The sequence below is a fragment of the Eriocheir sinensis genome, unplaced genomic scaffold (genome assembly GCF_024679095.1).
Source record: "Eriocheir sinensis breed Jianghai 21 unplaced genomic scaffold, ASM2467909v1 Scaffold50, whole genome shotgun sequence".
NCBI classification, from domain to species: Eukaryota; Metazoa; Arthropoda; class Malacostraca; order Decapoda; family Varunidae; genus Eriocheir; species Eriocheir sinensis.
The window spans coordinates 527,501-547,500 of NW_026111832.1; the positions used below are offsets into that span (position 1 = coordinate 527,501).

At 43.1% G+C, this 20,000-nt stretch overlaps 2 protein-coding genes and 4 long non-coding RNA genes across 7 annotated transcripts in view; 3 read left to right on the forward strand and 3 right to left on the reverse strand.

The window, feature by feature from the left end:
- Window positions 1-4,934, reverse strand: part of LOC126992773 (uncharacterized) — a 6,590-nt gene extending 1,656 nt beyond the window's left edge. The window contains exons 1-6 of one of the 2 annotated variants that reach the window (XM_050851576.1): window positions 4,804-4,934; window positions 3,533-3,619; window positions 3,321-3,368; window positions 2,546-2,667; window positions 1,504-1,636; window positions 129-699 (exon numbers count right to left, since the gene is read on the reverse strand). In XM_050851576.1, the coding sequence (XP_050707533.1) occupies window positions 129-699; window positions 1,504-1,636; window positions 2,546-2,667; window positions 3,321-3,368; window positions 3,533-3,619; window positions 4,804-4,839 (997 nt within the window). In that variant the 5' untranslated portion in view covers window positions 4,840-4,934. Of the gene's footprint in view, window positions 700-1,503; window positions 1,637-2,545; window positions 2,668-3,320; window positions 3,369-3,532; window positions 3,620-4,803 lie in introns of both variants that reach the window. The other variant, XM_050851575.1, reaches the window with a different exon arrangement.
- On the forward strand, window positions 1,646-13,439 carry LOC126992783 (uncharacterized). The gene is made up of 4 exons (XR_007747045.1): window positions 1,646-1,840; window positions 1,975-2,256; window positions 11,474-11,802; window positions 11,880-13,439. It is a non-coding gene; the product is annotated as an uncharacterized LOC126992783 (long non-coding RNA).
- On the forward strand, window positions 6,766-11,199 carry LOC126992781 (uncharacterized). Its single transcript, XR_007747044.1, has 3 exons — window positions 6,766-6,969; window positions 10,315-10,425; window positions 11,052-11,199. It is a non-coding gene; the product is annotated as an uncharacterized LOC126992781 (long non-coding RNA).
- LOC126992779 (uncharacterized) overlaps window positions 10,959-20,000 on the reverse strand; it is a 15,383-nt gene continuing 6,341 nt past the window's right edge. Inside the window, exons 2-3 of the long non-coding RNA XR_007747042.1 lie at window positions 15,166-15,320; window positions 10,959-11,314 (exon numbers count right to left, since the gene is read on the reverse strand). This is a non-coding gene — a long non-coding RNA (uncharacterized LOC126992779). The remainder of the gene's footprint in view (window positions 11,315-15,165; window positions 15,321-20,000) is intronic.
- LOC126992780 (uncharacterized) lies at window positions 12,060-15,151 on the reverse strand. Its single transcript, XR_007747043.1, has 2 exons — window positions 14,636-15,151; window positions 12,060-14,536 (listed from the first exon to the last, which is right to left on the reverse strand). It is a non-coding gene; the product is annotated as an uncharacterized LOC126992780 (long non-coding RNA).
- LOC126992776 (uncharacterized) overlaps window positions 19,000-20,000 on the forward strand; it is a 5,477-nt gene continuing 4,476 nt past the window's right edge. The window contains exon 1 of the mRNA XM_050851582.1: window positions 19,000-19,143. Coding sequence (XP_050707539.1) covers window positions 19,114-19,143 — 30 coding nt within the window. The 5' untranslated portion in view covers window positions 19,000-19,113. The remainder of the gene's footprint in view (window positions 19,144-20,000) is intronic.

The window sequence follows — 20,000 nt, forward strand, 5'->3', positions numbered from 1 at the left end:
TGGTGGTTGTGTTGAGACTAATGGTTCGACTGTTATTGGTGGGAGAGTTGGTGGTGATTGTGTTGAGACTAATGGTTCGACTATTATTGGTTTGAGAGTTGGTGGTATTGATGGGAATGGTGGATCGCCTGTTATTGGTGGGAGAGTTGGTGGTGGTTGTGTTGAGACCAATGGTTCGACTGTTATTGGTGGGAGAGTTGGTGGTGGTTGTGTTGAGACTAATGGTTCGACTGTTATTGGTGGGAGGGTTGGTTGTGGTGTTGGGACTGGTGGTTCGATTATTATTGGTGGGCGGGTTAGTGGTATTGGTCTTGGGAGTGGTGGCTCGACAGTTATTGGAGGCTGTGTACCTGATAGTAAAAAGGGCGGTGGCTGAAGTGTTTGTTGGGAAAATTTTGCATCTATAACTAGCGGGTCTCGAATTGGTGGATATGTGAAAGGATAAGGTGGTAGTACTGTTATTCTAATTGGCGGGTCTACAATGTTTGGGTCATGGTCTCGATATGGTGTTGGGAGTGGTCGATGTGGTGGACTCTCTGTAATGTGGGAGTATACTGGCATTGATAGTGGGTGTATTTCTCCTTGTGCTGGTGGTGGTGATGGTGGTGGTGCGATGGTGGTCTCGACGTTGACATAAGAACACATCTCCAAGGCGTCAGTGACCTCGCAGTTTCGGCACGCCCTCTCGACCGTCTTGATCTGCGCGGGAAGAAACCACAAACACACTCACAAAGATGGACTCCTTCCTCTTACCTCAACGTTCACGGTCTCTGTAGTAATTCCTCAACGTTAGGGATCTCTTCCAGTCGAACCTGAACATTCACAGATTTATCCTAGCCATCCCAGAACATCCGCGGTCTCTCTAAACTGCGACCATTACTATATTTTGTAGTAATACCTCAACTTTCGCGATCTTTTTTAGTAATTCCTCAACATCAGGGATCTCTTCCAGACATCCCAGAACATCCACGGTCATTACTATATTTGCAACCATTCTTCAACGTTCACGGTCTCTGTAGTAATTCCTCAACCTCAGGGATCTCTTCCAGACAAACCTGAACATTCACGGATCTCTGAACATCCGTGGTCTTCCTCAACCTACTGTCATTAATATCTTTGCAGTCATCCCTCAATATAAGCAGTTTACACGGACATCTACTACTACTACTACTACTACAACTACTACTAGACCTACTGCTATCATTATATCGGCAGGTCATCCCCCGTTCTTCGCCGTTCTCGAATTCGCACAAAGATATACCACTCCTCCTCCTCCTATTTGCCATCCTCATCTTCCTCATCTATTCCTACTTTCCCATAATCAAAACTGCATCCCTCCTCCTCCTCCTCCTTCTTCTTCTCCTCCTCTTCCTCCTCAAAATCCTCCTCCTACTCCTCTATTTCCCCCTTACTCCTTTCCATACCCTAACTTAACCTGTCTCCTCTTCAACCTCACCTCCTCCTCCTCCTCCTCCTCCTCCTGCTTCTTCCTCCGCTACTTACCACCAGGACACACCCTTGACACTGCACATTGTCGGGGAACTTGAGGGTGTGGTAGAACTCTGAGGGAATGAGATCCTTCTTCACCAATACCGACTCGTTGTGTCTCTTTCCTTCGAGCTGCACCACGGTCGAGCTAGAGGAATTAGAAGGTTATCCAATGCCCGATCATTAGTATATTTTGCAGTAATACCTCAACGTTCACGGTCTCTGTAGTAATTCCTCAACATCAGGGATCTCTTCCAGTCAAACCTGAACATTCACGGATTCCTTCTAGCCATCCCTGAACATCCGTAGTCTTCCAAACTAACTATTAATCGAAACAAAGATTGAAGGGAAGGTCAGACCATCTCTCCACCTGATCCCCTGTCGGTAATAGCTTCCACAAAACAAACTCCTCACTCCCAGCCTCTTCCACCTTAATCAGTGCCAATACTGATCTTTCCCTCAATCTAAATAAGGATTGAAGGGAAGGTCAGACCATCTCCCCACCTAATCCCCTGTCGGTAATAGCTTCCACAAAACAAACGCCTCGCTTCCAACCTCTTCCCCGTTAATTAGAAGATTACCCAATGCCTGAAACTATATGAAGTCTCTCGCATACTGTCCTAAAAACTGATCTTTCCCTAAATCGAAATAAGGATTGAAGGGAAGGTCAGACCGTCTCTCCACCTGATCCCCTGTCGATAATAGCTTCCACAAAACAAACCTCCGATACCCTACGCCCCTGTCCACCCAGCAGTGAATGGGTACCAGGTATTAATCGGGGGTTGTGTCCCGTCTCCTGGGGTCTGTTCCCTTCTATAATTCCTTCCCCTTCTGTCTCTCTCCGGCATATGACCACAGATGTTGCGCCCACTAAACAAAACTTTCCCTTCTCCTATAATTCCTTCCCCTTCTGTCTCTCTCCGGCATATGACCACAGATGTTGCGCCCACTAAACAAAACTTTCCAAACTTTTCCAACAACACAAACTCCTCACTTACAACCTCTTCCCCACTAATCACTGTCAATACTAAGGTTCCCAAAACACACCGGCACTTACTCGATTCGCTTGCACTGAAGGAGCGGTTTGCTGCCGATTACTGGGGGTGTCTGGTGGCAGAGCTCGAAGATCACCTCCGCGAACCCTTTGAAGAATGGGAACCTCTGCACGGTGTTCAGCTCCTGCAAGAGTCGGGAAATGGTAGGCAGGGCAAAGAAGGCAAAGGTTCACGCTAAGGGATTTGTAGTTGTGGCTTTTTTTTTTTGTTTTCTTTTTTTTACGTCTACGCCTATAGCGCCGGTAAGCTTGCTTGAGGGGCCTGGATGGTGTTCGGCCCCAGCCCATCATGGCGCAGGCAAGTGTTTATAGTGGCGCCATCTTCTTTTCAACGTCTCTGGCTCCCATTACACCAGGTATTCGTTCTATGCGAGGGCTACGTTCTGCAAAAAGCTCGCATAATGTGAATTCCCATGTATCGAACCTATCATCAAATCAATTATAGGGGGTTATGTTCCACAGCGAAGATCAATTAGGTTTTCACGGGTGATTTTCCAGTTGGGTATAGTTTGACCCTTCGTCTGTACCGTGAACCTAAAAGACCACTCATTAGGACCTGACTGATCTCCTGTTTGACCTTTGGGAATAGTTGCTTTGAGGGGAGGAAGGGTCTGTGAACACCGATTTTTGCCTCTTTTAGAAGTTGCTGGGATCTTCTTCATAGGAATCTTTTGTGATCCTAGTGATAGTTTTACGCGACTTCTGTACTACTACTACTACTACTACTACTACTACTACTACTACTACTACTACTACTACTACTACTGTTGCTACTTACCCCTCCTGTGCTGACAGCTAGTGGAGGAATTCCGTTGTCCACCCCATACTGAGAGAGAGAGAGAGAGAGAGAGAGAGAGAGAGAGAGAGAGAGAGAGAGAGGGAGAGGGAGAGATTGTTATATACATATTTTGTTTAATGTTTAATTTTGTCATATATCAAAATCAAACGTGTGTGTGTGTGTGTGTGTGTGTGTGTGTGTGTGTGTGTTACCTTGAGATCTCCACAAGGGGTGCCGGGCGGTTCCTCCAACACGTAGCGTCGAGTTGAACGGATGCCCTCACTGGTACAGCCACACACCTGAGAAAGAAACAGATAGATAGATAGACAGATAGTGGGCCGCCTGGTCAGCGTTCGGGACCTTGGTTGAAGTCCCACGAAAACACGCTGATCCTTCAAAACCCAAGCCGAGTGTGTTAAGGTCACCCACATGCTACCCTGACCTTCAATACACCCTGACCAGCGATATGGGTCAAGAGGAAAACCTGGGGGGGGGGGGGGGGCCGTGGGGGGGGACGGGGGAGGGGGGCAACATGAGCCAAGGAAGAGTCACATATCACGTCAGTCACTGTAAATAAAGTCCGCCCGCTCTACTACCGAGAGGGGCCGTCCGAGAGGCACCTCAAGACAGCCTGGCAGCGCTATAACCAGCACATAAAGAAAGAAATAGATACAATATAACCATTTTTTTCAAGAGAGAGAGAGAGAGATTTACATTGAAAATCAGACCACACAGACCCCATGGGTGGTCTGTCCTTAAACCTAAGTGATTCTACATTAATCAGAAGACTCCAAAACGTTGCTTTTCTACTCTAGTTGATATTAAGTTGAAGGAAGTGACGGTCGAGCTTGTTTCTGAAGGAGTCAATCGTGTTACACTGGACCACTGACGGGGGGAGCTTGTTCCATTCTCGCACTACAACGTTGGTGAAGAAAAATTTGGTGCAGTCTGAATTTACTTGTCTACATCTGAGTTTTACGCCATTGTCCCTCGTACGCAAAGTGTCATCGATCATAAACAATGTTGATCTGTCTACATTCGTGAAACCATTAAGTATTTTAAAACATTCGATCAGTTTTCCTCGGAGGCGACGTTTCTTAAGAGAGAACATGTTAAGGGTGGAAAGCCTTTCTTCGTAGGATTTGTTGCGCAAGGAAGGGATCATTTTTGTTGCCCGACGCTGAACACCTAATTTAGCAATATATATATATATATATATATATATATATATATATATATATATATATATATATATATATAAATAAAAAGAAATACAAAAAAAAAGAAAAAAAGAAAAAGGGAGAAAAAAGAAAAAAAGTGAAGAAAAAGGGAGCTAAGAAGAGAGAGAGAGAGAGAGAGAGAGAGAGAGAGAGAGAGAGAGAGAGAGAGAGAGAGAGAGTGTAACCACATCCATGCACTGACAACAATCACAACTACTTCACCAAAACAAAAATTATATCAGAAAAAAAAACTATCTTCTTACCATCAACAATAGGTACAGCACTTCCCTCGTCCCCATGGTGGTGGAAGAGGAGGAGGAGGAGGAGGAAGAGGAGGAGGAGATGGTCGGGGTGGCGTGGAAACTGCCCCTTCCTCTTCCATATCCATTCGTATATATATATAACCAAGGAGGAGGAGGAGGAGGAAGAAGAGGAAGAGGAAGAGGAGGGGGTGTTAGTGTGAAGATAAAAAGGTTAGTGTGAAAACGTGATCAATTCGCAAACAAAAGTAGTGGTAGTAGTAGTAGTAGTAGTAGTAGTAATAGTAGTAGTGGTAGTAGTAACAGTAGTAGTAGTAGTTCAGTTTCATATATAACTTTTTTTTCTTCTTCCTCCTCCTCCTCTTCCTCTTCTTCCTCTTCCTCCTACTTCCCTTCTATTTATTTATCCATTTCTTTATTGAGAGAGAGAGAGAGAGAGAGAGAGAGAGAGAGAGAGAGAGAGAGAGAGAGAGAGAGAGAATTCTACAATTTTTTAACTAATTTTCTTTTTCTTTTCTTTTCTTTCCTCAGAACTCAAACTAATAATAATGATGATGATGATTGCCTCTTGATTCCTCCTCCTCCTCCTCCTCTTGATCCTCTTGAAAACGTGTGTAAGTATGACCGTATATCCCCACACACACACACACACACACACACACACACACACACACATGTTTATACCTTGTTAATTAGGATCTGCAAGTGTTATGTAAGCGCTTCTAGTTCAGGGTAAGACTGTTTTTCCTCCCGTCAGGCGATATATAAAAACATGTGTGCCAATGTTCAAATGTTTGCCTCAGAAGCTTCGCCAGTCATTGCCAACTCAAAAAACAACCGAAACAGACAAAGAGCAAAGGGAACGGCCAAGGAAGGAAAGATATAATGGTAACAGTAATGGGTAGGCGGTGGCTGAGTGGTTAGCGTGCGGGCCCAAGTCGTAGGCAGGAGGAAATACAGATGAAGGAGATTGTTCCAGAGTTTACCAGCGTGAGGGATGAAAGAGTGAAGATGCTGGTTAAGTCTTGCATAGGGGGTTTGGACAGTACAGGGATGAAAGAGTGAAGATGCCGGTTAACTCTTGCATAAGGGGTTTGGACAGTACAGGGATGAAAGAGTGAAGATGCCGGTTAACTCTTGCAGAAGGGATTTAGATAGTATATTTATGAAAGAGTGAAGATGCCGGTTAACTCTTGCAGAAGGGATTTGGATAGTATAGTGATGAAAGAGTGAAGATGCTGGTTAATTCTTGCATAAGGGGTTTGGATAGTACAGGGATGAGCTTGAGTAGAAAGTCGTGTGAGGCGAGGCCGCGGGAGGGGGGGAGGCATGCAGTTAGCAAGTTCAGAAGAGCAGTCAGCGTGAAAATATCGATAGAAGATAAAAATAGAGGCAACATGGCGACGGAATTTAAGAGGTAGAAGGTTGTCAGTAAGAGGAGGAGAGCTGATGAGACGAAGAGCCTTTGACTCCACTCTGTCAAGGAGAGCTGTGTGAGTGGAGCCCCCCCACACGCGAGATGCATACTCCATACGAGGGCGGACAAGGCCCCTGTATATGGATAGCAACTGTGCGGGGGAGAAGAACTGGCGGAGACGGTACAGAACGCCCAACCTCGAGGAAGCTGATTTAGTAAGTTGAGATTTTGAGTCAAGGACAGACCGAGGATGTTTAGTGTTGAGGAAGGTGACAGCTGAGTGTTGTCGAAGAATAGGGGATAGGTGTTTGGAAGATTGTGTCGAGTTGATAGGTGGAGAAATTGGGTTTTTGAGGCATTGAAGGACACAAGGTTCCTTCTACCCCATGACTCACGCGGATATATAGCACACATAGACCAAAATTGACCTTTATTTGTTATATTAGCTAGAAAGCAAGTTAGTTAGCCAGTTAGAGAGAAAAATAAAGTTAATGTGCCGATAGGATGTCACAACACCTACCACAGCACAGTCCCAGCCCAGACCTGTGACATCAAGATCAAGAGCAACTCGGAGACGGTCAAAATTCGTAAACAGCTTCACTATTTTCGTTATTTCTTCGTTATAACGCTTCGTAACGCCGCCCAAAGCCTACAGATGGAGGATAAGTGTTTGAGGAGTGATTTGAGAGGAGGAAATGGCGGGAGAAGAGGAGAGAGGTGGCGTGAAGAGGAGTTGAAGAAGAGTGATTTTGGTGAGTGGGCTTGGATGGGTGGTAGGTCTCTCTCTCTCTCTCTCTCTCTCTCTCTCTCTCTCTCTCTCTCTTTTATCATTCATATTTAAATGTTTACGCTCTCTCTCGTTCATCGTTCATATTTACATATTTACTCTCGTTCATCGTTCATATTTAAATGTTTACACTCTCTGTCTCTCTCGTTCATCGTTCATATTTAAATGTTTACGCTCTCTCTGTCTCTCTCTCTCTCGTTCATCGTTCATATTTAAATGTTTACGCTCTCTCTCTCTCTCTCTCTCTCTCTCTCTCTCTCTCTCTCTCTCTCTCTCTCTCTCTCTCTCTCTCTCTCTCTTATGTAAACTCAAGAGTAAGTGTTTTCTCCTCCTCCCGCCTCTCTTTCACATCCCACAAATAAAGGTCATGAAGCTCCTCTTGCAACCTAACATATCGTAGAAGTTCAATATGGAGGACAGGCTGGGAAGGGAAAAATTAGTAACCCAGAGACTACCCTACATTGTCTGCCTGATAAAATAGTACAGTCATCCCTCAAATAGTACGGTTTTCAATAGTTTGGTTTCGGTTGTTACAATGTCTGCCTGATAGAGTAGTACAATCATCCCTCAAATAGTACGGTTTTCAATAGTTTGGTTTCGGTTGTTACAATGTTTGCCTGATAAAATGGTACAGTCATCCCTCAAATAGTACGGTTTTCAATAGTTTGGTTTCGGTTGTTACAATGTTTGCCTGATAAAATGGTACAGTCATCCCTCAAATAGTACGGTTTTCAATAGTTTGGTTTCGGTTGTTACAATGTCTGCCTAATTAAATAGTACAATCATCCCTCAAATAGTACGGTTTTCAATAGTTTGGTTTCGATTGTTACATTGTCTGCCTAATTAAATAGTACAATCATCCCTCAAATAGTACGGTTTTCAATAGTTTGGTTTCGGTTGTTACATTGTCTGCCTAATTAAATAGTACAATCATCCCTCAAATAGTACGGTTTTCAATAGTTTGGTTTTTGTTACATTGTCTCCCTAATAAAATGGTACAGTTTCCAATAGTTCGGTTTTATGTGGATTTTTATAGAAGATTTTTTTTAGGATTTTTAAGCTTCCCGACGAGCAGTAAATTTGAAAATCCAAAAAAATCTTCTTAGAAAATGTACATAAGCCCAAAACCGCACTATTAGAAACTGTACTATTCGAGTCGAGAGATGACTGTACTCGTAGGTGAAGTTGGGAGCATGCTATATATTGCTGCGCGTTGCATCGATGATCATTTCCGCAGCCTTGACCTTATGAGCCTGTGGCGGACTCGTATAATTCGTAACGTGACCGATCATGGCTTTTAATCAGCGTCTGTACTCAAAGATGAACTGTGTGTGATGAAGGTTCAGTGTGCTGGAAATGATTGTTGAATATTTAATTGTGATACTTTAATGAAAATAGCGGACACTGAACTAGTTGTTATATGTGTTATTATTCGTAAAAGAAATTAAGACACTCACTCACTACAATGTTTGAGAATAAGTGCATCGAAGACTATTATTGACTCACTACGATGTTTGAGAATAAGGGCATCGAAGACTGTTATTGAGGCTAACGTTGAAACTGTTGATGGCCCTCGTAGACCACTGCATCAGCGGTGGAGCAGGGCCTGAAACCTCATCAACGGTAAACGGTATCCACTAGCCCAGGACCGGATTCCCACAATTTACCTTCCCCAAGTTTCCCCAGGCACCCGTTTATCGACCAACCCTAAAGGAAGGATGAACAGAAGCTAATCGGACTCCAACTGTGCCCTGAGGAGTAGGAGGCGGTCACAGAAACCACTCAGCCACAGAGGCGCAGGGGCGGGGGTGTAAAGAGAGGAAGCCCATTGGAACTCTCACTCTGCCCGGGAAGAGAACCAAAAATCTATATTCAACGGAGAAATTTTGGTTGTGTGTCCGTGTCTAGTGATCGCCCCCCCCAAATTCTTTTCTAAATCCGCCACTGTCTCTCTTTATTTGATCATATGCTGATGCTTCTTCCCTTCCGATCGATCTATCTGCCTTCTTCCCTTTCCCTATCCTTCCCTTCAATTCCCTTCCCTTTCTCTACCCCTTCCCATCCCTTCAATTCCCTTCCCTTTCTCTCCCTTCCCCAACATTAACCCCTAACTGCAAACTCCTTTCATCCACCCAATTGTCTGTGGTGGTGGTGGTGGTGGTGGTGGTGGTGGTGAACCTGACTTCTGGCCCAAACAGGTGGTCAGGTGAGGTCGTTAGCAGGTGTTGTGTTGTTCGTTCTCACCTTGTTGAATAAGCTGACCCCCTCGCCTTGCTTCATTTGTTATTATTATCATTAGTTACTTTATTTTATTTACTGGGAATACATGCGGCCATTCTGTCTGTTAGGTTTTCTGTCTATTAAGTTCTGTTTCATCCGTTGATTCTGTCTCTAAGTTCACCTGTCTTGGGTTCATTGTTTGGTAATTGATTCTGTCTCTAAGTTCATCTGTCTAAGGTCTCTTTCACACGAGCGGTTTTTGACGCTCTGGCACGTGCTGGACCGCAGGCACCTGGACATCCACGGGTCAAGTGCGGTGTCTGCCACATCCACTTCTCTGTCTCCTCCACACGGCGAGGTGCACACCTCCACCCAAACTTCTGTCTTCCTTGTCTTGTTTTTGTAATCCCCTCAAGAGGGATCCTACAAACAAGGCCGCCTTTCAGTCTCGGAGATCAGCAGCTCCGTGCGGTGATGAGCTAAATTAGCCATAACTCTGAAATTTCAATGCACTAAATGTTGTACAGCGGTATACAGAATTAATATGTAAGACACTTACATTTTCAATATACATTAATTGAACGTTCATAAGATGGGAAAAATAGTGCATATCAGCTTTTGCAATGATGCAGACACAGTGGTGGCGTGCCCTTCCTCCCAGTGCTGACAGACAACTGTCCCTCAAACACCGCATGTGTGAAGGCGCCCACACCAACACATGAACACCCAAACCGCTGTGCGGCATTTCTGCCGCTGCGGTCTTGCTGGCAGTATGGCAGGGTGCGGCTGCCGGCCTCATGTGAATGCACCCATAAGAGTCAGTGTAAAGCTAACCCGTGCGGCGCGTGCCGCAGCGGCAAGAACCGCTCGTGTGAAAGAGGCCTTAGACAGAGGAACTAAGAGACAGAATCAATTACCAATTATTATGTACTCATTTTATAGTGAACATAAGAACGTAGGAGTCTGCAGGAGCCCGGTAGGGAGGTCTGCAAAAGGGTGGCCAATAGGAAAGTTGCAAGAGGCCGGTAGGATTTGCTCCTCACACACCCCTGGCCTGAGTTGTATCAATAAATCATCCCTTATATTACAGGTAAGATCATGGAGCCAAGCTGAACGGAAGACTGGGAGAGATGGAATGAACTGGCGGTGTGTCCTGAGCTGTGTGGGGACCAGACAGCTGCTGAAGGGAAGGACTGTGCAGGTACCTTATGCATTGCTTGTTGTATATGGCAGTAGTAGTAGCATATATATATATATATATATATATATATATATATATATATATATATATATATATATATATATATATATATATATATATATATATATATATATATATATATATATATATATATATATATATATATATATATATATATATATATATATATATATATATATATATATATATATACACACACACACACACACACACACACACACACACACACACACACACACATATTTACATGCTTTACAAGCACAATTAATACATAGGCCTAAGACTAATATTTTATTTCAAATGTCATACATTTTCTCAATGGAGATTAATTTACAGCGTCATCCCTTTGCTAAAAGCCTAAAATGTTAATAAAAAATTTCCTATGTTGAATATTACATGTTTGAAGTCTTATTTATTTTATATCAAATAAAACTAAAATAAGGATATATTACCCTGAATACCTGAAATTCCATGAACAAGTTTAAAATATAATGACATTGAAAAAACAAAAAAAAAACATAGGGTTTATTTAAAAAAAACATGGTTTAAACCAATCCACCGTGCCTAATCCTTCAGTCTTGGCATTAAAAACTTCCTTATTTCAGGCCTGGTGGTGTGTGGGGCCCTTCAGCAGCCAGCCCTCTAATAAGCTTCTGGGATGGCTTGTAGAGGCTGGTGGTGATGCAGTCTTCCAGTTGGGACGCCCTGTACTGGGAGAAGTCTTGCCCATGGTGGTGGTGATACAAGCCTTCAACAAGCTCTCTGGACTGGCCTAATAAGTCTTGTCTCCACACTGGCTTGTACTGGAGAAGTCTTGCCCATGGAGGAGGTGATACAAGCCAGCGATCAGCCTCACTTCAGGAGCAGTCTGTCAAGGGGAAGAGGAATGTAAATTTAGTCGATGAAGTGTGTGTGTGACATTTCCTGATATCCATTTAAACTCTTTAGTTAGCATGACAAGATTAATGTTAAAAAGTAAGGGATATATTTTTATGCCCCTGTCCACCCAGCAGTGAATGGGTACCAGGTATTAATCGAGGGTTGTGTCCCGTCTCCTGGGGTCTGTTCCCTTCTCCTATAATTCCTTCCCCTTCTGTCTCTCTCCGGCATATGACCACAGATGTTGGGCCCACTAAACAAAACTTTCCCTTCTCCTATAATTCCTTCCCCTTCTGTCTCTCTCCGGCATATGACCACAGATGTTGTGCCCACTAAACAAAACTTTCCCTTCTCCTTTAATCCTTCCCCTTCTGTCTCTCTCCGGCATATGACCACAGATGTTGCGCCGACTAAACAAAACTTTCCCTTCTCCTATAATTCCTTCCCCTTCTGTCTCTCTCCGGCATATGACCACATGTTGTGCCCACTAAACAAAACTTTCCCTTCTCCTATAATTCCTTCCCCTTCTGTCTCTCTCTGGCATATGACCACAGATGTTGCGCCGACTAAACAAAACTTTCCCTTCTCCTATAATTCCTTCCCCTTCTGTCCCTCTCCGGCATATGACCACAGATGTTGCGCCCACTAAACAAAACTTTCCCTTCTCCTATAATTCCTTCCCCTTCTGTCTCTCTCCGGCATATGACCACAGATGTTGCGCCGACTAAACAAAACTTTCCCTTCTCCTATAATTCCTTCCCCTTCTGTCTCTCTCCGGCATATGACCAAAGATGTTGCGCCCACTAAACAAAACTCTCCAACTTATCTATCCACAGAATCATGGCCTCTGGTGCAGTGGTCAGTGTAAGGGATATATTCTTAGTTACCACGACATCCTAAGAGATTTTGAGCAATATTACCTATCAAATATATTTTATCTATCCCCAGAAATTCAGCCTCCGTGGTGCAGTGGTTAGTGTGCCTACGTATGAATCCACTGGCCAGGGTTCGAATCCCAGCCCGGGCAGTCAACATGCAGGTGTTGCTCCTCCCTTAGTGTGTGTGTGGGGGGTAAATTTGCGCCTGGGGACCCCTGGGTAACGCACATTGTGGTAACCTGGATGTCCCTCCTGCCCTGTGTCCTGGGGTGCTGGATTCCTGCTCCCCACAGGCTCAAGGCGCAAGGAGACCACTGTTGCCAGATTATCGTTCACGGAGCGGCGAGTAGCGGGCTTCTTCTTCTTCTCTTTTTTTTTTTTGACATTTTATTGCCCTTGAGCCGTGTCCTCTGATGTAACAAAAAAAAAAAGGATATGAGGCAAAGTACGACAATCTGGCAACACTGGACGACACGGAGATGACCACCAAGGACACGCCCAGCTATACCGTATACCACAAACTTTACCTTTACTGAAACAGACTAAATTTTCGGTAAAGTTTAAGTTTGTTGATTAGGGTGCAGCTGGTCACGTCCTCAGTGCTTAGAGGGACCATTAAGAAGTTGGAAAGTTTTGTTTAGTGGGCGCAACATCTGTGGTCATATGCTGGAGAGAGACGGAAGGGGAAGGAATTATAGGAGAAGGGAAAGTTTTGTTTAGTCGGCGCAACATCTGTGGTCATATGCCGGAGAGAGACGGAAGGGGAAGGAATTATAGGAGAAGGGAAAGTTTTGTTTAGTCGGCGCAACATCTGTGGTCATATGCCGGAGAGAGACAGAAGGGGAAGGAATTATAGGAGAAGGGAAAGTTTTGTTTAGTCAGCGCAACATCTGTGGTCATATGCTGGAAAGAGACGGAAGGGGAAGGAATTATAGGAGAAGGGAACAGACCCCAGGAGACGGGACACAACCCTGGATTAATACCTGGTACCCATTCACTGCTGGGTGGACGGGGGCGTAGGGTATCGGAAAAGCCACCAAAATTTTTCCACTCCGCCCGGGAACTGTGGATAGATAAACTTGTGAATGAACTTTATGATTACGTTAACATTATAGGAAGACTTCATTGCGTTCCTGTGCCCTCGGAACACCACAGGAACCTTACACTCCAGTCTGTGACCCTCGTACTGTGTCTGTCATGCTCGGAAAGTCTTTAAATAAATGTCTGGGGATTGTTCGACGTGTTTCTTTTAAGACGATGTTACGAGGCTTTCTACGGAGGGTCTTTGAGGTATTATGGGCTCAGTAGTATTTGGGTTAGTATTAAGGCCTAAAAATTTTAATACTTGGCTTCGAATATTTGGGTTAGTATTAAGGCCTAAAAATATTAATACTTGGTTTCGAATAAAGTACTAACATGCCCCCAAAATGTTAGTTAATATTTGGGTTAGTATTAAGGCCTAAAAATATTAATACTTCCTTCAAATAAGTACTAACAGGCCCCAAAATGCTAGTTAATATCTGAGTTAGTATTAAGGCCTAAAAATATTAATACTTGGCTTCAAATAAGTACTAACAGGCCCCAAAATGTTAGTTAATATCTGAGTTAGTATTAAGGCCTAAAAATATTAATACTTGCCTTCAAATAAAGTACTAACAGGCCCCAAAATGTTAGTTAATATCTGAGTTAGTATTAAGGCCTAAAAATATTAATACTTGCCTTCAAATAAGTACTAACAGGCCCCCAAAATACTACAAAGTCCACTAGACCAAGAAGATCCTCCAGACAGAGACCCTTCCCTCCTGATGCCTAAAATATCCACTAAATTCTTGGGCTATATATTCAGTAACATTGACGGTACCAATCTGTCTCTCCTCTGCTCTGGAATCGAACCTGGGAGCTGTTAACTTAGCAAAAATTGGGCTAAAAGTATCTCACACAAACACACTAACTATTAACCCTTGACTGCGGATTTCCTACCAGAAGACCTCACCAAGCTACAGGAATGGAACAAAAAGTGGCTGCTACAATTCAATGAAGAAAAATGTAAAGTCCTGTAGCTTGGAAGGAGATATCCAGCACACCAATACCACATGGGAAACACTCCACTATCCACCACAGAGGCAGAGAAAGACCTGGGAGTGTATGTTACCAGGCTACCAGTGAAGGGATATCCAGCACACCAATACCACATGGGAAACACTCCACTATCCACCACAGAGGCAGAGAAAGACCTGGGAGAGTATGTTACCAGGCTACCAGTGAAGGGATATCCAGCACACCAATACCACATGGGAAACACTCCACTATCCACCACAGAGGCAGAGAAAGACCTGGGAGTGTATGTTACCAGGCTACCAGTGAAGGGATATCCAGCACACCAATACCACATGGGAAACGCTCCACTATCCACCACAGAGGCAGAGAAAGACCTGGGAGTGTATGTTACCAGGCTACCAGTGAAGGGATATCCAGCACACCAATACCACATGGGAAACACTCCACTATCCACCACAGAGGCAGAGAAAGACCTGGGAGTGTATGTTACCAGGCTACCAGTGAAGGGATATCCAGCACACCAATACCACATGGGAAACACTCCACTATCCACCACAGAGGCAGAGAAAGACCTGGGAGTGTATGTTACCAGGCTACCAGTGACGGCGAAATCAGTGCTAATCGCAGCGGACGGGTTAAGACAAGGTACTTATTCACTGCTGGATGGATAGGAGGCACTGATGTAAGAAGACAGCGGATTCATCTTCACTTCACCCAGGAATCGAACCCAGGACTTCTTGGTTGTCAGGCGAGCACACTAACCACAGAACCATGGAGTGTGTGTGTGTGAGAACAGTATGCAAAAAATAAGTTAAATTACCCTTAAAATAGATCATGTTAACAGAGAATGGGTGATTGATTGCCTTCCTAGGATTACTACTACTACTACTACTACTGTTCTTACTTAACACTTAGAAGGGAAGCGAAGGGTTGTTGACCTCGTGTGTGTGTGATCGTGGCAACTCGGTGAAGGATGGAAAGTCGCCCGTCAGAGGGATTCCAACTTGGGTCACAATGTTCATCGCCCTGAGTTGATCGACCACTCCGCCACCACCTCCGCTGAAAGAGTCATAAAGTCAATAGAGGAAAAGATGGTCTAAGGATTGATGGTGTCTAATACAGCTCTTCTTTTTTTTCCTTCATTTCAGTTTTCTTATAATATCTACAACTACTCTCTCGCTCGCTCGCTCTCTCTCTCTCTCTCTCTCTCTCTCTCTCTCTCTCTCTCTCTCTCTCTCTCTCTCCAAGCAACAATCACAAGCTCTCTCTCCCTCCCTCTCTCTCTCCAAGCAACAATCACAAGCTCTCTCTCCCTCTCTCTCTCCAAGCAACAATCACAATCTCTCTCTCTCTCTCTCTCTCTCTCTCTCTCTCTCTCTCTCTCTCTCTCTCTCTCTCTCTCTCTCCAAGCAACAACCACAAGCTCTCTCTCCCTCACACACACAAAATCAAGTCTTACTCAATCACAGACGGCTACATCTTCAAGTTTGGGGAAGAAACACGTAATCCGGCCAGCCAGTGTTTGCAAAATTTATACAAACGACGCAGAGAGAGAAAAAAAACGCAGGAAAAACACACAATTAGACTAGGATGATTTGGTGAGGTGGCAAGTGTGTGTGTGTGTGTGTGTGTGTGAGAGAGAGAAAGAGAGAGAGAGAAACAAAAATACAAGAAAAACAACAACATGGAAGAAGAAATAAAAATGGAAAAATGAATAACACGAAAAATATAAATGAAATGAATGAAAAAAAACTATTAAAAGAGAGGAATAAATAATGAATGAGAGAGAGAGAGAGAGAGAGAGAGAGAGAGAGAGAGAGAGAGAGAGAGAGAGAGAGAGAGAGAGAGAGACACTACTGGATAAAGGAGGAAAATTAAAGAAAACGTGGATAAGAGAATGTATGTAGGAGGAGGAGGAGGAGAAGAAGAATGAGAAGAAGAAGGAGGAGGAGGAGGAGGAGGAGAAGGAGGAGGAGGAGTACAACCACCTCAAGAACATTATATCAACACCAAATTAGCCAGGAATTCGCCAGGTCGAGAAATATACTCGTTAAAGCAATATCAACACCACCACCACCGCCATCACCACCACCACATGACCTTCAGACAGTTGAGGTTAAGGGAAGAGGAGGAGGAGGAGGAGGAGGAGGAATAGGGAAGGAGTCAGCAGGGGAGAGACTGAGTGTGGTGGAAGGGCATGGAGGAACAGGGGAAGGAGGAGGTCAAACGAAACATGTCTTCAATCGATTTATGAAGAATGGATAAGATGAATGACCTTTGAACTTCCATCATCATCATCATCATTTCATGGCCGCCTGCTCCTAGGGTCTCCCAGCAGGGGATGGCCACAGCAGAAGAGCTTCCAACTTTCTCTATCCAGACACTCCCTCCTTGCCTGCTCAAAGTTCCTCAAGGATCTTTCCCCCTCTCCCTAACGTACCCTTGCACCCTATCCCTGCATTTCACTGGAGGTCGTTCTCTAGCATTCCCTCCCTCTATCTCACTCACATACACCCTTCTGGTCATCTTACTCTCCTCCATTCGCTCCACGTGGCCAAATCACTTTAAAGTCTGTCGCTTCACTTCTTCCCTTCACCCCCGTGACATTCCAAAACGCTCGTACGCACTTTCATTACTCATTCCATCCATTCTACTCACACCACAAGCACTCCTCAAATAACTCCTTTCCACTGCCTGCACTCTAAACCTCTGACTTTCATTCCAGGCCCACGTTTCATATGTGAGGGTTGGTACTGTTGTTGTATTCCTCAAATCCCTCTTTACCTCCATGCTCACACTTCTGCCATTCATGATTCATCCCAAAGACCCTACCACCCTTCTTCCTTGCAATGCCCTTTCTCTTATCTCTCCCTCCGTACCACCATGCTTACACATAACTGATTCAAGGTACTTAGACTCATTGACCTCCTCCATTTCTTCACCATTCAAGATTATTTTGCATTCTTTTTCACATTCAATTCCCACTCTATATGGGCATACAAAATCTACAACCTCACTTCTGCTTCGCTCACAAACCATCACTTTACTTTTGTTGACATTTCCTTTCAGCTTTCTCCTGTTACAGACACTATCAAAAACACTGACCAAATTTTGTAAGTCACTTTCTCTCGAACTTCCTTTGTATATATAAAAAAAAAGTCTCGTCTAAGAAAATCAAAAAGAAAATACTTGATCTAGGAAAAGAAAACTAAGAAAATTGTCGCACAGAAATAAGTTTAATTCTGCCTAAACAGAATATTATAGAAAGTTCAAATTCGTCTCGGAAACTAAAAAGTGACGTTGGAATGTGTTACAGGTTGAGAGAGAGAGAGAGAGAGAGAGAGAGAGAGAGAGAGAGAGAGAGAGAGAGAGAGAGAGAGAGAGAGAGAGAGAGAGAGAGAGAGAATGGAAAAACTCTACCCAATATTTACACTCAAGAAAGAAAGAAAAGAAAGAAAGAAAGAGAGAAAAAATAACTCATTGATTTTTGACATGAAAGGAATGAAAAAAAGATGATGAAAAGAAAAGAAAGAAAATAAAAGGAAAAGATAACAGAGAGAGAGAGAGAGATGGAAAAACTCTACCCAATATTTACACTCGAGAAAGAAAAAAAAGAAAGAAAGAGAGAAAAAGAGAAAAAAAATTGATTTTTGCCGCGAAAGGAATGAAAAAAAAATAATAAAGAAAATAAAAGGAAAAGATAACATAGAGAGAGAGAGAGAGAGAGAGAGAGAGAGAGAGAGAGATGGAAAAATTCTACCCAATATTTACACTCAAGAAAGAAAAAAAAGAAAGAAAGAAAGAGAGAGAAAAAAAACATTGATTTTTGCCGCGAAAGGAATGAAAAAGAAAATAATAAATAAAAGAAAAGAAAGAAAATAAAAGGAAAAGATAACATAGAGAGAGAGAGAGAGAGAGAGAGAGATGGAAAAACTCTACCCAATATTTACACTCAAGAAAGAAAAAAAAGAAAGAAAGAAAGAGAGAGAGAAAAAATAACTCATTGATTTTTGCCGTGAAAGGAATGAAAAAAAAATAATAAAGAAAATAAAATAAAGAAAAGAAAAGGAAAAGATAACATAGAGAGAGAGAGAGAGATGGAAAAACTCTACCCAATATTTACACTCAAGAAAAAAAAGAAAGAAAGAGAGAGAGAGAGAAAAAAACTCATTGATTTTTGCCGCAAAAGGAATGAAAAAAAATAAATAAATAAAAGAAATGAAAGAAAATAAAAGGAAAAGATAACATAGAGAGAGAGAGATGGAAAAACTCTACCCACTATTTACATTCGAGAAAGAAAAAAAAGAAAGAAAGAGAAAAAAAATTGATTTTTGCCACGAAAGGAATGAAAAAAAAAATAATAAAAGGAAAAGATAACATAGAGAGAGAGAGAGAGAGAGAGAGAGATGTAAAAATTATACCAAATATTTACACTCGAGAAAGAAATAAAAGAAAGAAAGAAAGAGAGAAAAAAAACATTGATTTTTGCCGCGAAAGGAATTAAAAAAAAAAAAAAAAAAATAGAGAAAATAAAAGGAAAAGATAACATAGAGAGAGAGAGAGAGAGAGAGAGAGAGAGAGAGAGAGAGAGAGAGAGAGAGAGAGAGAGAGAGAGAGAGGTGTGTGTGTGTGTGTGTGTGTGTGTGTGTGTGTGTGTGTGTGTGTGTGTGTGTGTGTGTGTGTGTGTGTGTGTGTGCGATTGACTAACTGTATGTATGTTATAATCTCCTCCTCCTCCTCCTCCTCCTCCTCTTCTTCCTCCTCCTCCTCCTTCTGTTGCCTATATATACTCAAGATTGGAGGAATAAAAATCACACCCACCATCACCTCCACCTCCTCCACCACCTCCACCATGGCTCTCCAAATTCTTCTAGTGGTGATGGTAAGATTCTCTCTCTCTCTCTCTCTCTCTCTCTCTCTCTCTCTCTCTCTCTCTCTGACATTTTTTTTCAATTTTTTTCTTCTATATATCAAATTTGCAAGTTATGAAAGAGTGAAGATGCTGGTTAACTCTTGCATAAGGGATTTGGACAGCACAGGGATGAAATAGTGAAGATGCTGGTTAACTCTTGCATCAGGGAGTTGGACAGCACAGGGATGAAAGAGTGAAGTTGCTGGTTAACTCTTGCATAAGGGATTTGGACAGCACAGGGATGAAAGAGTGAAGATGCTGGTTAACTCTTGCATCAGGGATTTGGACAGCACAGGGATGAAAGAGTGAAGATGCTGGTTAACTCTTGCATAAGGGATTTGGACAGCATAGGGATGAAAGAGTGAAGATGCTGGTTAACTCTTGCATAAGGGATTTGGAAAGCATAGGGATGAAAGAGTGAAGATGCTGGTTAACTCTTGCATATGGGATTTGGACAGCATAGGGATGAAAGAGTGAAGATGCTGGTTAACTCTTGCATAAGGGATTTGGACAGCACAGGGATGAAAGAGTGAAGATGCTGGTTAACTCTTGCATCAGGGATTTGGACAGCACAGGGATGAAAGAGTGAAGATGCTGGTTAACTCTTGCATAAGGGATTTGGACAGCACAGGGATGAAAGAGTGAAGATGCTGGTTAACTCTTGCATAAGGGATTTGGACAGCACAGGGATGAAAGAGTGAAGATGCTGGTTAACTCTTGCATCAGGGAGTTGGACAGCACAGGGATGAAAGAGTGAAGATGCTGGTTAACTCTTGCATAAGGGATTTGGACAGCACAGGGATGAAAGAGTGAAGATGCTGGTTAAC